Source organism: Onychostoma macrolepis, chromosome 03, assembly GCF_012432095.1.
Source record: "Onychostoma macrolepis isolate SWU-2019 chromosome 03, ASM1243209v1, whole genome shotgun sequence".
NCBI classification, from domain to species: Eukaryota; Metazoa; Chordata; class Actinopteri; order Cypriniformes; family Cyprinidae; genus Onychostoma; species Onychostoma macrolepis.
This window is the reverse complement of record NC_081157.1, coordinates 3884967-3903877: the sequence shown is the minus strand read 5'-3', so window position 1 is coordinate 3903877 and position 18911 is coordinate 3884967. Positions and strand designations below refer to the sequence as shown.

Sequence of the window (18911 nt, the reverse complement as noted above, 5' to 3'; positions counted from 1 at the left end):
ACTAGGCTACTTGGAGGGCCGGAACAAATTACCTCGGGGGCCGGGTTCGGCCCGCGGGCCGCCAATTGAATAGCCCTGCTCTAGAGTAATCTTGATGCGCGCGTTCGATCTCAGAAACGCACTGAGAGGAAAAAGCCTTGTATTTACCCCCAGAAGACGCGCTGAGAGGAAAAAGCATTGTTTACCTCACAGACAGAACGTGAGCGCAGCTGAAGCCGGCGGAGGAGGAGATATTTTATACCGAGTAAGTAATTGGAATTCAATAATGTGTTGTTGTGACAAAGTTGAACGCATTTACTAGTTGAACTTTTCCCAAACTATAACTCCAGAATAAAATGTGTGAAATCGAGTGCAACATTTTGAAATATGATAGGCAACCTTTCATTGCATTTAAATGTTGCAGGATAGTTATATGTTCTATAAACAATGATATAAAAGTAATGTCTAAGAAAGTTTAGACCAATCTTTACTGTGAAGTAGCCTACTCTGTTTGCAAATACCTGCTCAAACATGTTTATAATAAGTTTAAAAATAATAATTTTGTTTCTCAGTTATAAAATGTTGTTTTTGTATTGTATGATATACATGCAAAGCATGTGTGCATCTATGTTATAAAATCACGTGGGCAATATTGGTGATTGCTAATGTAATAATATAGTTGCTCCTGATAAGCCTATCAACATGCTCACTCATTTATTTATTAATTTTAGTGTGGGAGTGGAGGGTGCTTTATTTATTTTGAATAGTAACAATATGTAGGCCTATATATTATAATACATATAATGTACTGTTTTTGCTGTACTTTGGATCAAATAAATGCAGGCTTGGTGAGCTGAAGACACTTCTTAAAAAAAAAAAAACCATTACAAATCATTGTGTTCATTGTGTTTTCTCATGCAGTTTCTGCTGTCTCCCGTTTTCCTGGGCTCCAGTTTCCTGCCACTATTTTGGATATTGCACCCACGATGTCTTGACTCTTCTGTTGTTTATTTGTTTGTTTGTTCCTATTAAACTGTTTAACTGCACTCGCAAGTGAATCTCAAGTTATTTTATGTGATAGTTATATGTATACACATTTCTTTTTTCCTCGCATTCTTTCTTGTAACTCTTCTCTCTCAGTCACACACCTGACTCAATGGCTCATTATGGAGCTCATTATGCGGGCCTTTGTCTTCTCAGCTGTCAGTCACAGCATTATCCAGGATAGTTCACGCCCTCTCGCATAGACCCTTTCTACTCAAAAAGTGACTTAGAAAATTTAAATCAATATATTGTTTTCTCTGAATGAGTGAGTTAGATTATTTTCAGATCATTTTGAAGCAAATATTCTAGGCTACAAGATCCAGTTCTCAAAAGTCTTGTGCACAAATGTTCTGTATGTGTTTTATGGCCTTATTTCAGTTACTTTAAAATTTTAGTTTTTTTCTAACCATGCATAAATGTTGTTTTCTCAAAAACACAATCACGTACGTACATGCTGCTCGCATATTATTGTAGCCCAGTTTGTGCTGAATACAGTGTTTTTAGACTTTAGCCATTAAAATGTTTATAAGCAACTGAAAAAAGCACAAATGTCAGGGCATGTCAAAACTTCTCCGGGGCCCCAAAACACCCTCAGACCCCAGAGGGTTAATATCTCTGCCAGCAAGTGATGGGATCCAAATCGGCAGTGACCGTTTCAGAAAGCCGATCGGGTCATCCTTTTCGGCCCCTTCACGTAGTCCCAGCAGGCGGAGATTACTGCGTCTGCTGCGGTCCTGTAGATCAGTCACCTGCTGCTCGAGGGCATCCAGACGGCCAGTGTGTTCGCCGATCACTTTTTTCTGCTCTCTCTGTTCCCCGATTAAAAAGTCAACTTTAGAGCATGTATTCTGGATTGTAGTCATGTGAGAGGGGAATTCGGTGCGCATTACTGCTAATTCAGCCTTCAAAATGTCCTGAAATCACTTTATAGTGATCTCCATGTTGTCTTCAATGTCGGCTCGGCCCGCCACGGCTGCTGGTTTTGTTTTCTTTTTAATTGGCGAGGATGCTTTTCCACTGCATGGTACGTCACGGTACGTTTCTGTACGGCTCACTTTTGGGGGGTTTTCCACTGGGTACAGTACCTGGTACTTCGTACTTTTTTTAGTATCACCTCAGCCGAGGTTCCAAGCAAACCGTACCATTAACAAAACGTGACGTGCAAACGCTGCTGATCACTGCTTGGCCTGGAGAAAATCAGTCTCTCTAAACCCCTCCTTTCCGTGAGCCCCCGCTGCTGTGATTGGTCAGATGGCACAGTCCTTTGTGATTGGTCTACCGCATACAGTGCGAATGACAGCCATGGGCAGACATTATGCAAATATGTTACTTCATGATGTACAGCTGTAACAGAATAAGTAATTGAATCGAATTCTAATGACTCATTTAGGCGATTGCGAGCCGACTCTTTTTTTGATAGACAATAATTTTATATATAGTGTACTTTCGGCTTCACAACTTTGCAGAAAGTTTATGTTCACATACTGCTACGTGACACTGCATGAAAGGTAGTATTCGAAAAGTAGGCTGAAATGCCCATCTGACAAGCGCTAAGCATATATATATATATATATATATATATATATATATATATATATATATATAATTTAAAAATATTTTTCATCATTCAGAACTTTTCACCATTTTTATTGTAAATGCAGGCTTATACTGCTTACAGAATTAAAAATAAATGACAATACGTCTTATCCACTAACATAACCATGCTGCAGTGATGCACAGGCTTCTCTTACAGCAGTGGTCAGTTATTTTTAAACATTATTATATATTAAAAAATACGTATTAAACATGTTTTCTAGCAATATAATTCCAAATGCAAGGCATCTGTCACGGTGCACACAGCAGGGAGGAACAAGGAGAGTATAACTCAAAATACAATCTTCAAGAAATCCAAAACAGACAGGGCAAGACAAGACAAGGCAAGGCTGGGACACACAGGAACACCGTGGAGTAACGAGTAGACAAGACCAAAACTAACTGAACAGGCATGAACTAAATACACATGATAATAACAGATAATTACACACACACACACACCTGGAATTAATAAACTAATAATCACACAGAACAAGGACAGGAACATGACCAAATATGGACACAAGAGGGTGGGAAACACAAGACACATGACAGAGGACTGACAGCATCACAAGATGAACACTCTAATCCATATTTACAATTAAACTATGCAACGTAAACTTTTGAAGGAGTGGATAGAGTGAAGATTGATCTGCTATATCCTCCAGATTGATATTAATCATATTACATTATTTCTTATTACTATGTCTTGTTTGATTATTTATCAAGTTATTGATCAGTATTTAACCTCCCAGATTGTTTGATGATTGACTTAAGTTAGTAGAGCCATATATATTATATATATTATATATATATACAGTTTGACCCAAACAAGAATTTTCACCATATATTGCCGTCTGAAAAAGTAAGTAACAAGTCTGCCGCGTTTGTTCTGCCCAACCGAGGAAAAAAGCATTACAATAAATTGCGCTACCAACGATGATTAAATCTATGGACCAGTTAGTTCATATCACATCAAACTGTGCAAAGTATTATCATTGTTATACTTTGTTCTCAAATTATTAATGTTAAAATCAGCATTGCGTGACTATGAGTATAGTATTAGCGTGTAGATTTCAATTTTTGTACAGTCTAATATCAAATTGTCATACCATTCAAATTTCATATTAAGAAATTCTTTTAATCCAAAAAGGAAATTAATCTTCCTTCAAACTTGCTTCCACTCTGATTTCCCGTGGGCGGGCAAAAGAGCTACGTCATTATATTTAAACCTATTTTTTTTATGTTTCTGGAGATACTATCACCCCATATATAGTATCATTTAAAATCTTAAAACCTCATCTTTACACAGAATATAATGATATTTGTGTATATGGAACACAAATAATGAATATAAAGCTTTAAAAAACAATCGTCACAAAATAGCTCCTCCCCCAAAATGGCGATGCAGAAATGTAAATATGAATATATATATTTTATGTACCTCACAAAACAGAAAAATCATACATCAAAAGAAAGCTCTCATTCTCAGAAATGTGACTGTGTCGTTTGTTTTATTGTTTTAACATCATAATTCACATTATCTCCATAAGAATCGGGCAGTAAAATATGATTTCTGTGAAAAAACAAAGACAAACGTCTCATTTCTGCTTCGATTACAGGTGCTCTAAGCTAAAATCAGCCACAAACACTATATCATCTTTACCCTAGGATGTTTTCTTTCAAATGAGCCCATTTGTACTTTTCTGTGAGCTCCTCTTGGTAAATAATCCACTGTTATGTCGCGGATGTCCAGAACACAAAATGCTCGACGGAGAAACACGATCTACACATCATCATCAAAGCGTGCAAGGGTCCTCTAATCATGACGATTATATACATAATCAGGCACGTGTTCAAAGCTGAGGTTGTCCGCTCTCCAATCACATGTCAATCATTTATCTAGTAGTCCAATCACATGCTGAATCAGCCAATGAATCCATGAATGAATCAGTGGAATAGGTGGGCGGGATCACGACCGGTTTGTTGTTGATGATAGGCGAGTAAATAGTAACAAGTGAATGACAAGTGACGGAGACGACTGACAGAAAATGTGTAGATATATTTGTATTTTTCGAGTGTTTTGATTAAAAAATGGCATCTGGAGAGGGAAAAGCAGCTAAAAACGTGTTCTCTTGCATCGACGCAATATTAGAAGAGCTTGAAAGAGAAAGTGATGCTGGATCGTGTAGCGATGCTAGTTGTGACTCTGAAGTGGAAGTCGCTTTTCTTGAGGGAGAAGACCCTGCGTTTGACGGGTAAGTTCATATAATTTTGCATTTACAATGCTGTTAAGTATTTTACTATTTCTATTTTTATTTTGAAATTGAAAAGTACAGCAATTGAGCCAGCTAACGTTAATTATTACTCGACAGAATATTTGGAAACTTGATTTAGCTTTTTGATTTAGTTTTTTGGACTAAATCTATGTTTTGATACATGTATGTGTGTGTGTGTGTGTGTATATATATATATATATATATATATATATCTGTGTATATATATATATATATATATATAAAATCATTTACTTTGTGTTACAGCCAAGACGCATCTGAACTAAACATAGATGGGCCTGAGACCCCCACACCCACCCTTCCTTCACAACATCCACATGCTGTGCGACAGCAGAGGAGAGCACAGGGGACCAAGAGATCTGCCAGTGTTGTGTTTGGTGACCCAGATTTTGATGAGTATGTATATAAATAATAATTTGAACTGTGTTTTCATGTGCTATAGTGGTTATAAGTTTTACTTAGCTTTTTCTAATAACTTGATGAATTCTGAAAGCCGCTTTTGAACTGTATTGTTCGCTAAATTAAATTTGAAGTATACAATTATTCTGTTTGAGTAAATAAGCATTTTGAAATTATTTTGAAATACATGTTATTATTACAGTGAAAACAACCAAATGTTTACAAAACTGCTTATTTCTTTGTGATACAGTGCAGATTCTAATGAGGAATATGAGGCACCAGAGAGGGCTCAGACTTCCAGGAGGAAGACCAGAGGAAAGTCTTCTACACAGGGGACAAAATATCCAGACGAGGCACTAAAGTGGAATGATCTAAATGTGGAGGATGTAGATCCTGTTCTGCCACCTTTCCAGCCAAAGAGAATTCCAGGACCACAGCTGGCTGTGGACAGGTCGTATTCACCGCTGCAACTGTTCCAGCTCTTTTTTACGATCTCTGTTTTAGAGACCATTGTTAAAAATACAAATAGCTATGGTGCAATGAGATCTTCGGCAGGAAAGAAATTCCACTGGGTGCCTCTGACCGTTTCTGAGTTCCTTGCATACATCTCTCTCGTTCTCTACATGGGTCTTGTGAAGGTGAAGACCTATGTTGATTACTGGGCTAAGAAACCTATCTACAGTTTTCCGTACCCACAGTCAGTGATGTCCAGATGCAGATTTCTGGCCATCTCATGGAATCTCCATCTGTGCAACCTAGAAGAGGATCTGCAAAACTTGCGGAAAAGAGGAACCCCTGATTACGACAAACTATTCAAAATTAAGCCACTTTACTCTGACATACTGACATCATGCATGACGTACTTTCAACCAGGTCGACGAGTGTCAGTGGATGAAAGGATGGTGGCTTCCAAAGCACGTGTAGGATTTAAACAGTACATGAAGGACAAGCCTACTAAGTGGGGCTTCAAACTCTTTGTCCTTGCCGACTCAACATGTGGGTACACTTGGAACTTCTTTGTGTACGAAGGTAAAGGTTCACTAGTTAAAGGCAAAGGCCTTAGCTATGATTCTGTCATGCATCTGCTGAATACTCCATTATTAGGCCAAGTCTATCGGGTATATGTAGATAATTTCTACACTAGCCCAACCCTTTTTATGGATTTGCTGGAAAAAAAAAACACTGGCCTGTGGAACCATACGTCCGAACCGTCAAGGTTTTCCCAAAACCAGAGAAAATGACCTCAGCAAAAAGGCAGAAAGAGGAGCGATCCGGTGGCTCCGGAGTCGAGTACCGAAAGACTTAAAAAGACGTGCAAATAATACATTTCTGTGACGATGCAACAATGACTGATTAGGCAATTGACAATTCTGTCAAGTGTACCGAAACGTGAGCTAAAGTCTTGTATCGCAGCGTGCAGCAGCACTCATCTAACCTACACGCTATATTGAATAAATGTTTTGCAGGAATTTCCCTCATTTTAAAGTCGAAAGCTGCGGGAATATATGCGCAATCCCACACCGAAATTCAGGACCTGATTAAACATAATTCTACTGTACATAGAATTGTGAAACATGACACTAAGCTCTATAGTCATACATTACGGGATATATACATACATATATTGATATATATTACAAAATATATTTGTCAGATTTGGTTACATATATATGTAACATACCTGTTCCCTTATAAGTGTTAATATATATATATATATATATATAGTAGCTACATGTGAAAATACTTTACATACACACACACACACACACACACACATATATATATATATATATATACATATACACAATGCCCTCCATAAGTAATTGTTCTATTGGCTGTGGAGTCAAGACATTTGTAAATATGAGGAAAAGATGAATATGAGACAAAACTACAGAATGTCACATTTTATTATTAGCTGTTTCAACACATACATGTTTTACCAAATAAAAAGAACAAAACTTTTAGAGTTCATCCCACTCATTGATGTGAGCATAAGTATTGGGAAAGTTGAACATAAGGCAGATATAAAAGATTAAAAGCTATTATTTAGTTGCAGATCCCTTGCGCACAATTACAGCAGTGAGTCTGTGACCCATAGACATCACCAGACTCTTGCTCTCATCCTTTGAAATACTTTTCCCAGCCTTTAATGCTGCCAATTCCAATTGTTGCTTGTTTTGGGGAGTTTCTGCCTTTACTGTCCTCTTCAGCTGCTGAAATACATGTTCAATCGGATTTAAATCTGGAGATTGACTTGGGCAATCTAAGACTTTCCATTTCTTTGCCCTGATAAACTCCTTGACTGAACTGGGAGGGTGTTTTGGGTCATTGTCCTGATGCAATATGAAGCACTTCCCAATGAATCTGGTGGCATTTTCTGGAAATATTGGTAGCCAAGATGGTTTTGTATCCTTCCAAATTCATTCTGCTACTGTCATCATACATGAAGTCATCAGTAAAGTTGAGAGGGCCTATTCCAGAGGCAGCCATGCATGCCCATGCCATGACAACACCTCCACCATGCTTTACAGATGAGGCTGTATGCTTGGGATCATTGCAGTTCCCTTTTTTTCTCCACATTTTTGCTTTTCCATCACTTCGATAAAGGTTCATCTTTGTCTCATCGGTCCATAAACACAGTTCCAAAACTCTTCTGGCTCACCTTTGTGCTTTTTTGCAAACTCTAATCTCTATTTTTGGAGCTGGTCAGAGGTTTGCATCTTGCTGTGTAGCATCTGTAATTCTGTGTCAAAGTCTCCTGAGGACAGTAGATTGTCAGAGCATCACCCCAGCTTTCTGGAAGTTGTTGGTGATTTTACAGACACGTCTTTTAGGGTTCATTTTCACAGCTTTTATGATTTGTCTGCCATCAACTACTGTTGTTTTCTCAGACGATTAGGTAGTTGTTGGTTGCTGGTGTCGCTGTTGGTTTCCAAACTCTTGATTTCTTCATGCCCTTTGTTTTTGCTAGAGCTCTAGTTGACTTCCTCTTTTCTTTTAGCATCCAAATTGCTTGCTTTTCTCTCAAAGTCAGCATCCTGGTTTGTGTGTGTGTCATCATCGATTGCGAGATTGAAAATGCAGAAGTAATGGATATAACTGATACAACACATTCCCTGCTTTTAATATCTGAAGAATTAATGCATCAGCACACAGCTGATCACTCAGAAAGACCTGTGAGGCAACTGTTCCAATACTTATCTCACATCAGATAGAGGGATGAAACTCTAAAAGTGCTGAACTTCTTTGCTGGAAAAACATCTATGTGTTGAATCACCCAATAATAAAATGTGACATTCTGTAGTTTTGTCTCATATTCTTTTTTTAATCATATTTGCAAATGTCTTGACTCAACAGCCAACAAAGCAATTTTGTCTTTACTGTTCCAATACTTTTGGAGGGCACTATATATGCTGTATATGTATATGTTGACATACATTCCCCAATATATGGAAAACGGCAATTCCTGATGAATTTTTCAGTATATTGTAATATATTACCACAATGTATTATTCTATATAATTACCGATATATTGAAAATTCTTTAATATATTGACCGTTCGTATATAATAAAATATATTTTCTTTCCATAAGGGCTGCCATTGCTGTGAGAAATCACTCTCAGTCTTGAGGTTTTGATGCCAGAAGATAGACTTTATTATCATCAGACAATAAGGCCAAGAAAATTGCAAAAAAAGAGCAATCTATTGAATCTGTGTCAGTACACTCTTTTATACAGTTTCACGAGTTCACTCTTACATCTAATCTGATAGCAAATAGTAAGCATGGAGTTGCACCTGCGCCAAATTAGTTGATTTTCTGATCGTGCTCCTCCCGAACCTTGTTAATAAAACATAATTTTTCCTCAAGGCGTGTTCAATATACATTTCATGAAACTAGGTTGCTGCTGGAAGAGGTGTTAGTGAGGACAGCAGGGATGCTCACCCTGCAGTCTGCGTGGGTCCTAATGCCCCAGTATAGTGATGGGGACACTATACTGTCAAAAGCCCCATATTTCGGATGAGACGTTAAACCGAGGTCCTGACTCTCTGTGGTCAAAAAGAGTAGGGGTGTAACCCGGCATCCTGGTCAAATTCGCCCATTGGCCTCTGACCATCACGGCTTCCTAATCATCCCCATACACTGATTGGCTTCATCACTGTCTCCTCTCCACCAGTAAGCTGGTGTGTGGTGTGCGTTCTGGCGCAATATGGCTGCCGTCGCATCATCCAGGTGGATGCTGCACACTGGTGGTGGATGAGGAGATACTATATAAACGTAACAAATTATTATTATTATCATTACATTGCCATTATTGTTTATTCAGTCTTTTACCTTTTTTGGCTGTGCCTCCAGTCTGCTTTTAGGAAGTGGACAGGTGGTCTCAGCTTACGTTAAGGGAGATGAGGAGGCCTGATCATATATTTTCTTTAATGTCCAAATAGAGTGTGCAGCTTCACCATATACTGCAGTTTTGTAATGTCTGCACATTACATTCTCGTCCAGGCCTCTACACACAGGAAGAGACATGACTGAACAACCCAACACACAAATGGGGTGGAGAAAAAAACAAAGTGAAAAAAAAGTTCAATAATTAAACACAGAGTCGTTAGCGTTGTTATTGTATCAGACACTTGCTCTCAACATTATATGAAAATCAAGCTCAAATGGAGTTAGCAATGTTTTTGACCAGAGAATGACGGAGATGGAGTGTTTTACGGCTGTAACTGTTATCTGAGGCAGCAAGTGAATTATATGCTTTCATCAACTTTTACAGGTTCTATAACGTTGATTGTAGCTATATGGGCGTTTAGTTTTTCTTGTTGTTTAATACACTTGGCCAAAATCTCAAATGAAGCGCTTATGCACAAGATATTTAAAACGTACAGAAGCCTATAGGCTGGCTTGAAATAACCTAATTCTTCTCTGCTCTTCAAACACACAAAAACATTAGCCTTTACATAGTGTTTGAGTAAAGAAAACGCTGTACTATTCAAACCTCAATTATTTATTTACCCTTGCATTGCGAAAAGCGGAGATCGGTCTCCTCCAGGTTGTGCGCGCATCCATCTGAATGGAGGCGGGTGAAGTCTGAGGTCTCGCTGAGAGCTTGATGATCCAATGGCGTTAAGTTTTACTGACAAGCTCTTTTTAATGCTTATCATTGGTTAACTATTTTTTAAAACCCTCTGATTTAAAATAACGAATTATAAGACTCAAGTTTGGATAATTTTTCACAGCACCTGACTGGGCTAGGGTATGGCAACTGCCATACTCTGCCATATGGAAACGCCGCCCCTGCCAATGACTAGATTATGTAACAGCACTCTGGCGGAGCATCAGGACCAAACCTCTCCCCCCGCACTTGACTAGGAAGGAGTAAAAGATCCCGTCTCTGTAACGCCTTATTTAAGATAAATCAATGTTATAAGCATGAGCGTGCAATTGGTTCAGCGCTTGCCTGTGGTTGTCACAGTTGTGTAGAATACAATAGAAGTAAACATAAAAAATGTAACATCACAAAAAAAATTGCATAGTTGATCTTAAGCCCAGACACTTTGTGTACTGAGGAGGGCCATTTTGGTTACCCTCAAAAATAAATTTTCTGTGTGGAAACAATTAGCTGTGGCCTTGATAATTAGTGACCTCAATATAGGAAGCACACAGTAAAATAGCAATCCTCCTATCAAAACTACAATTCCTAAAAACATTCCCAATTTAGCTAAATATGCTCCTAACTTTAGATCAAACAATCTCACATTTGATTATCCTTCCCAGCATTTGCTTTATCTTCCATTCTTAGGTTTTTTTAATTTGATTATTACTTCACTAAATGCTCCTTCTGGAGCAGTATTATTTGGTATATAAGTATAGCATTGTTCCCCAAACATAACACATACTTTACCTTTTTTGACAAATTGTTGACAAATAATATAAAGCTATTCTATTTTGTTATGTCATTCTGCTTGTTGAATCCAATTGCTCTCCTAGAAGTGATAAGGCCTCATCAGTGTAATTAATACATCTTTGCTGGTTGTAATTTATATAATTGATCCATTCTGTATTTTTATTTTGCGTAATCCAAATGAATATTGATTCAGTCCCTGATTTGACTTCATCTCTTGCTTTAGATTTTTTAGGTATGCCTTTAGGTTGACCAATTGAATTTATATAAACTGCAGGGTCTTTTTCATCTGCTCTTTTGATTGTAGTTTTCTCTTCATTTGTTGTTTCCTCTTCTAGAGAAATGTGACTCATTTTATGTGTCAGCATAACCCTAGTACTTGATCCTGACCCTTTTTTGGTAACGTTGGCAAGAGGCCATATTTTTGCACGTCCACCACATGTCTGCCAATGAAATATTGATTTAATCAAATATAGGTGGTGGGTTTTCCTTTAAATACTGAAAATTCTATATGAAATATTCTACAACTGCAATTGTGTATAAGTATTGGTACAATATATAAAATTGGTCTTGCTTCAAAGTAAACTATGCAGTTTTCTCATGTCTCTTTTTCTGTTGTGTATTTTACCCATTTATACCAATTATGTTTTTTCTTCCTTTTCCCATAAAACATTGTAATTGTTAATTTTCTTATGACTGATATTATAATTATTATCTATAATGTGTCTATTTTATCTAGATATTTTTGCTTCTCGTCCAATTCTTATTCATTTTGGATTCAGTAAAAGCCACTGCCAGATTCAGATGAGGGTTGAAAAGTCAATTCTAGGGAAATCTGGGTGCTGTTGTCTACGGCTTGAGCTTGTAGAATTAGATGCATTGGGCATTTTTTTGAGCTCACCAATCCATTGCTGTCAGTATATTGAGTATAGGGTTAATACCCATTTTCTATAATATAATAAAGAATTTGGTTTTACTCAGTTATCTGCATCCTTACTATTTTTCAAATCATTTCAAATTTATTCTCAACAATTTTCTAATTCATTGTAGCATATTTGCTTTATGAGATGAACATAATTAATCATAACGGGTTATCAATTATATATCCATCTTCAGGAATTAGCTGTAGTATTAATAGTACAATAAAATGATTAGTTCGTCCGCAGTACGGACCCTTCTATTGACTCTAAGGAAGATTATTTATCTGGCCACGCCAAATAATTTCCTTACTGAAACATTGCTCTTCGAGCATGTAACAAGACCTGACGTTAAAGTGACTTTGTTCTGAGAGCAGCAGACACAGACAACCAAGTGTGAATACATATGGATGTTTATTAAACTACACTACAGGGGAACATGCAACATCGAACTAGACACAGACATACACACATTAAACATAGATGCCAACGCAAGGAAGGCATGGAGAGAGAGAGAGAGAGAGAGAGAGGGAGGGTGAGAGAGAGAGAGAGAGGGAGCGCTCGCACGCAAGAGAGAGTATGGTAGGATTTTAACATCAGCTAACTACAACCTGTTAAGAACCATCAGAGAATCACATCACCTTAATTAAAAGGGGTCGAAGCCTAGAAGCACATCTAGATAGTTAACAAGCGGTTACTTGCATGGGTTTTGTGGGTGCTGAGTAAAGCATCCTGGTGCATGTATAATGCGTAGATTCCCGGTAGATTCCTTCAGGAGTGAAAGCTTCATCATTCTAGCCATGGGTTGGTTAGTCCGAAGTGAGTTGACAATGTTACTGACTTAAAACTGCCCGAAGATCGGACTCCCCCCGGAAGGGGAGCTGTGAGGTTTCCAAGGTGATAAGTGTGTCTCCAGGGCACCGAAAGTAAGAAGAGCATAACCTTTTGGTGTGGGAGAAGTTTTATCTGTTTCCCTGTAACACCCATTTTGGTTAGTTTGACCAATAACAAGGCACATAGTTTCAGCAGGAAAGTGTTTCTTTGTCCCACTTGACACCTCATTTGCATGTTTTACGACTGATCTGGAGACTGGTGTAATTTTCCCCACAGTACAGTAAAAATAGTGTGATGCATTTCATGATCACATAGTGTACATCATTGTGTGAGGAATAAAGAGCAGATCATTTTGATATCAAGAAAGAGACGTCTACAAGGTATTAAACCCGAGATACATTCATACGCCTGGATATGAGTGTTTAGAGCTTACTGATACGAATAACGAGTGGTTACTAGGCTAATATAATAAGGAAACATACAAACAACACATGCATATACCAGATACATTTATAACTGATTAATTATGGTCTAAATAAAGAAAATGCCTCTATGTGTGTGTTATGTATCTTGTAATCGTGGGGGTAGTCCACAGGCCTGGTACCGAGGGTCATTTAGTTCTCTTGGAATGTGTTTGAAGTCCGATGGAGAGACAAGATAGTCGATCTGTTTTGCGTCTTTTTGACAGTGGGGGGGACAACCCTTGGCAATTAGCACCCATATAACGGTAGAATGTGGGGCCAGGCTGTGAATTATATGCAAATGTCAAAGGCTAAAAGGGTCTCTTAAGACATAAAGTCCCAACGACCATCAAGGATCATAAGCAGATGTTACATCATTGATCTCTTTGTTTTATAAACTTAGTTTGATTATATCACTGGATAATTTCCTAGGCCTGTCTTGCTCAGTAGCATGGGCTTTTTAACCTGGACAACACTCAACCCATTTTAGTTATGTTAACAGTCAGAAAGACAATATTTTATCATTTTGACACAGAATCAGCTCTATCATGATATGCTGAAAAGTAAAAGTGAAAAGAAAAGAAAGTTAGATGTGGGGTGGACAGAGCAAGCTTGCTTTGCCTTCCCATGTAATGCGCAGCACAAGTGTGGCACTGTTTCTCTTTCTGCCACAACTAAAACCTAGGTACTGACCAGGAAACTTAACCAAATTCATCTATGGTCATTATTTCATTGGGCATAATTTGCCTATGTAAAATAAAATTGCTTACAGTTGTTTTGGCAAAAACAACTGTAAGCAACACCATCATTCATCCTCCACAACACCATCATTCATACTCTTTCACACCCCTTTTGGGCAAAACATTTTTCTTGAGATTTCAGCTGATTGTGAACTGGATGATTTTAGCTGTGGAATGCCACGGATTCTGAATACAACATGAACTTTTTTCGTTAGACTCTACTGAGCGTAGACCTGGTGGCATTCCACGTAGTTTCTGAATGTCATATGCAACTGGACAACATCAGACACCATAAATATCCTTATCCTATTTTAGTAAAGCAAGTTCTTCATTGCATAAAAATAGCAAGCAGTTTTTTCTTTGCAAAATGCAGAAAGCAGCAGTTATCTACCTTTATTATTAAATTAAACAAAAGAATAATTTATTTTACAACAATATGACATGCGTATGTTAAACTAAAGACTTCAATCATAATTATTTCCTATATTTGCATACATGGTTCAGAATAATCTAGTAATGGTGAATGAATTTTCCCAACCAACATAAAATAATTCCTTTTATTTAATTCAATTGTTTAATCAGCAAGTTCCATTGTTATTTTTAAATGTCCTATAGCTATTGATTCAAAATTTCTATGAACTTGGTCACCCAATCTTGCTCTCATTCAACATTGCGCTACACAAGTTATCTTTAGTTAACTCAAACCCAAATCTCTGAAAGTCTGTAATATATTCACTTTCATACTTTCATACCGTCTCCCAGGAATAACAAGATACAAATATTCAGACGTCTTCAGATATAAGATATAGTTTAAGCACATGCAATATTTTTATTTCTCTATTAAGATGATTCATTAAATAATATTATTATTTCAATATCAAAGTCAATATCTTGGAACACCTTTTTAAAAAAATAACATTTATACAAGTCCCTTTATTATTTAGGGCTCAGACACTCATCCATAAAATATAGATTTTCTCATACAACCACAATCATAGTCACAAATACACTCACACAGACACAGACACATGCGCAATCTGCCCTCATTTACTGTTATCCGTCGAGGCCCTCTTAAAAGCAAAACAGATCTGTGCATGCAATAATTTCTTCTGGAATCAAAACCTTTTTTCTTTTTGTTCTTTAAGTTTGGAAGCCTTTGTTTTTTTGTGGCCACAACAATCGCTAGCCTCGAATCAGGCCTGCAACGAGGTGGTTTCAGGGGGATTTGTGTGTGTGTGAGTGAGAGTGAGTGTGGATCCTCATATTCCTTATTCTGACCGGTTTTAATATAGTATTTCACTGTGATTTTCTAAATCTGAGCTGATTGATACTGTTAAAGTTAGGTTTATTGTAGGGGTCCTATTATGCTCTTTTACAAAGTCTTGTTTTGGGGTGTACTAGAACATGCTCTCATGCTCGGTGGTTCGAAAATTGCATTATTTTTCACATAATTTACATTATTACAATACCTTTCTCCTCAGCCTGACACAAACGACTCGATTAGTTCCGGGTTTAATGAAGGCCCGCCTTCCGAAAAACTAAATGTGTTGTGATTGGTTAACTGTGCGTTGTGATTGGCGAACAGCTTAGACGTTTCAGTACTGCCCCGCCCCTTGCCAAAACAGCAAGTTCATCAATATTGCCGAAGTGTTATAAGCTAACGCTATAGAAAATCATTCACGTTACGTGGAAAGGTAAATTTGGGAAAATGATAAATTGGAGCATATTAGTTGAAAGCGAACTGTTGAAGACAAAGAAATTTGTTTTATTTAAAAGCATAAAAGACAGACAACAGGTTTCATTAATCCATTTATTGGTGTATCTTTTGTTTTGTACTTCTCTCCTTTTGTTTTTTTAATTCATTTATTGTTAAAACCATACATCTACAGCATTCACACACTTTTTGGCATTTACCTACTTGACTTCATATTAATACATCTTTGAAGTTACTCATTTAATTGTGTAGTGTGTTGTGTTCCATTTATTTGATTGAATTGTATAGTGAGTAACATCATTTAACAAGTAATCAGTTAGTAACACATTTCTATCAGGAGACCCTTATCAGTCCAGCGGTAAAGTGATAAGGAGGCTACATATGGTTAAACGTTAGTAAACTTTACGCTTAGCGATTTTTTTTTTTGCAAACATTTCTTTTAATAAAATGACAAATAAAAATCTTCATTTGAAGGGCTATCTGACCCTTCCCCCTACCCCTACGCCTCCAAACAAGAGAGAACCGAGACACCCCTACCCTTCACATGAATGGTAAGTGTAGGGCTGAGGGGTGTAAATGGGAAATGGGATGAATACCATCTCTTTTCAACAGGTTAGGTCTGCCCCAAAAACTCATCCAATTATTTATGAAATCTGTATTATTCTTTGAACAAGGAAAAAGATCAACTTTATTTGTCCCCGAAAGGAAATTTGTCTCGGGCAGAGTGCTACAATGTTGCTCTAAACAATAACACATACAATAATGATAGACAAAACAGATTAAATAAAACAACATTACATTCGATCGCTTCCTTCTCCCACCCCACAGATGGTAAGACTGGCTATGCCAGAGAAATTTGATGGGTCAGCTGAGCAATGCCGGGGCTTTATTCGTCAAGTGGTTTTTTGGTAACCAGGAAGAACAGTTTTTCTCAGATGAGAAGAAATGTGCTTTCCTAATGTCACTGCTTTCTGGTAAAGCGATAGATTGGGCTGCAGCAGTCTGGGAAACAGATCGTCGGTTTCGTACCTCCTATGAGTATTTTGTTCAACAGTTACGTGATGTGTTTGAATATCCCGCTGAGGGCAAGGATATATCTACACAATTGCTTCATGTGTCTCAAGGCAACCGCACTGCTGCAGATTACGCTATCGAGTTTAGAACGCTTGCTGCTCAAAGTGGTTGGAATGACATCTCGTTAAAGGCTGTATTTCGACAAAGCTTGGACCTTGACCTACAGACTGAATTGGCTTGCAAGGGTGAAAACTGTTCATTTAGTGAATATATAACTCTCGCTATTAAAATCGATAACCTTATGAGGAATGCTCCCAAGAGAAAAATTGTCCAGCCATCACAGGCCAGCACTCCAGTCACGCACCAACTCTGCCATGTTTCTCAACCTACTTCAATGCCTAGCCAGGAGCCCCTGCAAATGGGTTTTTCGAGACTCACTGAAGAGGAGAGAATTCGATGACGTCAACTCAACCTGTGCTATTACTGTGGTGAAACAGGCCACCACAGCATAGCATGTCCACACAAAGCCTGGAAGAACACCAAGATTACTACCTGGGTGAGTGTTGAACAATTTTCTCTTCTCCCTACCAAATCATTGACTTTTCCTGTGCGGCTATCTACTGGAAGTACTTTCATTGATTTAAAAGCGCTGGAGCTGCCCTGAATCTCATCCACAGGGACATTGTTAGCAAATTCAACATTCCTACTCAACCCTGTGTTCCATCCATCAAGATCACTGCTGTTAACAACACCCTCATAGGAGATGGCATCAACCACCAAACCCAACCACTTCAACTACATGTTGGACTATTCCATCAAGAGGACATCTCATTCTACGTCATTGACTCCCCCAGACATGAAATTATCCTAGGTTACCCCTGGTTGTCTGTTCACGACCCAGTTTTATCCTGGCATCATGGCAAACTAACCCATTGGTCTAGATTCTGCCAAACCCACTGCATGCACTCAGTCATAAGCAAGCCCTGTTTGACGACAAGCATTGAAAGCCCAAACACTACTCAAACCACTAAGATTCCTGCCTGTTATAATGAATTCAGTGAAGTTTTTAGAAAAATTAAGGCCACACAGTTACCACCCATCGACCATGGGACTGCGCTATTGAACTGTTACCCAATGCCATGCCTCCTAAAAACAAAGTCTATCCTCTGTCATGCAACGAGACTCAAGCCATGGAAGAGTACATAGAAGAAGCCATGAACTCTGGATTTATCCGTTCCTCCACTTCACCAGCTGCCGCAGGATTTTTCTTTGTGGAAAAGAAATATGGAGGCTTACGGCCGTGCATAGACTACAGAGGTTTAAATAACGTGACGGTCAAGTTCCCCTACCCCCTTCCTTTGGTTCCTTCAGCGCTGGAACAACTACGTGAGGCCAGGATCTATACTAAGCTCGATCTCAGAAGTGCGTACAACCTGATTAGAATTCGTGAGGGTGATGAATGGAAGACTGCCTTTCACACCACAAGGGGGCACTATGAATACCTGGTCATGCCGTATGGACTTGCCAATGCCCCAGCAGTGTTCCAGTCTTTCATCAATGAAATCTTCCGAGACTTACTGAACCAGTGTGTAGTGGCATACATTGATGACATCCTAATTTACTCGAAGTCTGAACCTGAACATATCCAACATGTCAAGACGGTACTATCCCGCCTACTGGACAACCAGCTATATATCAAAGCCGAGAAATGTGAGTTTCACGTCAAGCAAACGACCTTCCTTGGGTACAACATCAGTCATCAAGGTGTCGAGATGGATGACTCCAAGGTCAGAGCAGTCACAGACTGGCCTCAACCCACTACAGTAAAAGAACTTCAAAGATTTCTCGGCTTTGCAAATTTCTACAGGCGCTTCATTCGTAACTACAGTCTGATTGCATCCCCTAACGTCACTGTTAAAGGCAAACCATCAAAACTCAAATGGACTGAAGAAGCTACCCAAGCCTTCACCAAACTCAAGAACAGTTTTACCACAGCCCGATTCTCAAGCATCCT

At 38.3% G+C, this 18911-nt stretch overlaps 1 protein-coding gene across 1 annotated transcript; it reads left to right on the top strand.

Annotated features, from left to right (window-relative positions):
• Positions 1-4710: 4710 nt before the first annotated feature.
• LOC131537949 (uncharacterized) lies at positions 4711-17357 on the top strand. The gene is made up of 4 exons (XM_058771676.1): positions 4711-4874; positions 5160-5309; positions 5563-6341; positions 16864-17357. Exons 1-4 carry the CDS (start codon positions 4711-4713, stop codon positions 17355-17357), a joined length of 1587 nt encoding a protein of 528 aa, XP_058627659.1.
• The last annotated feature ends 1554 nt before the right edge of the window (positions 17358-18911 follow it).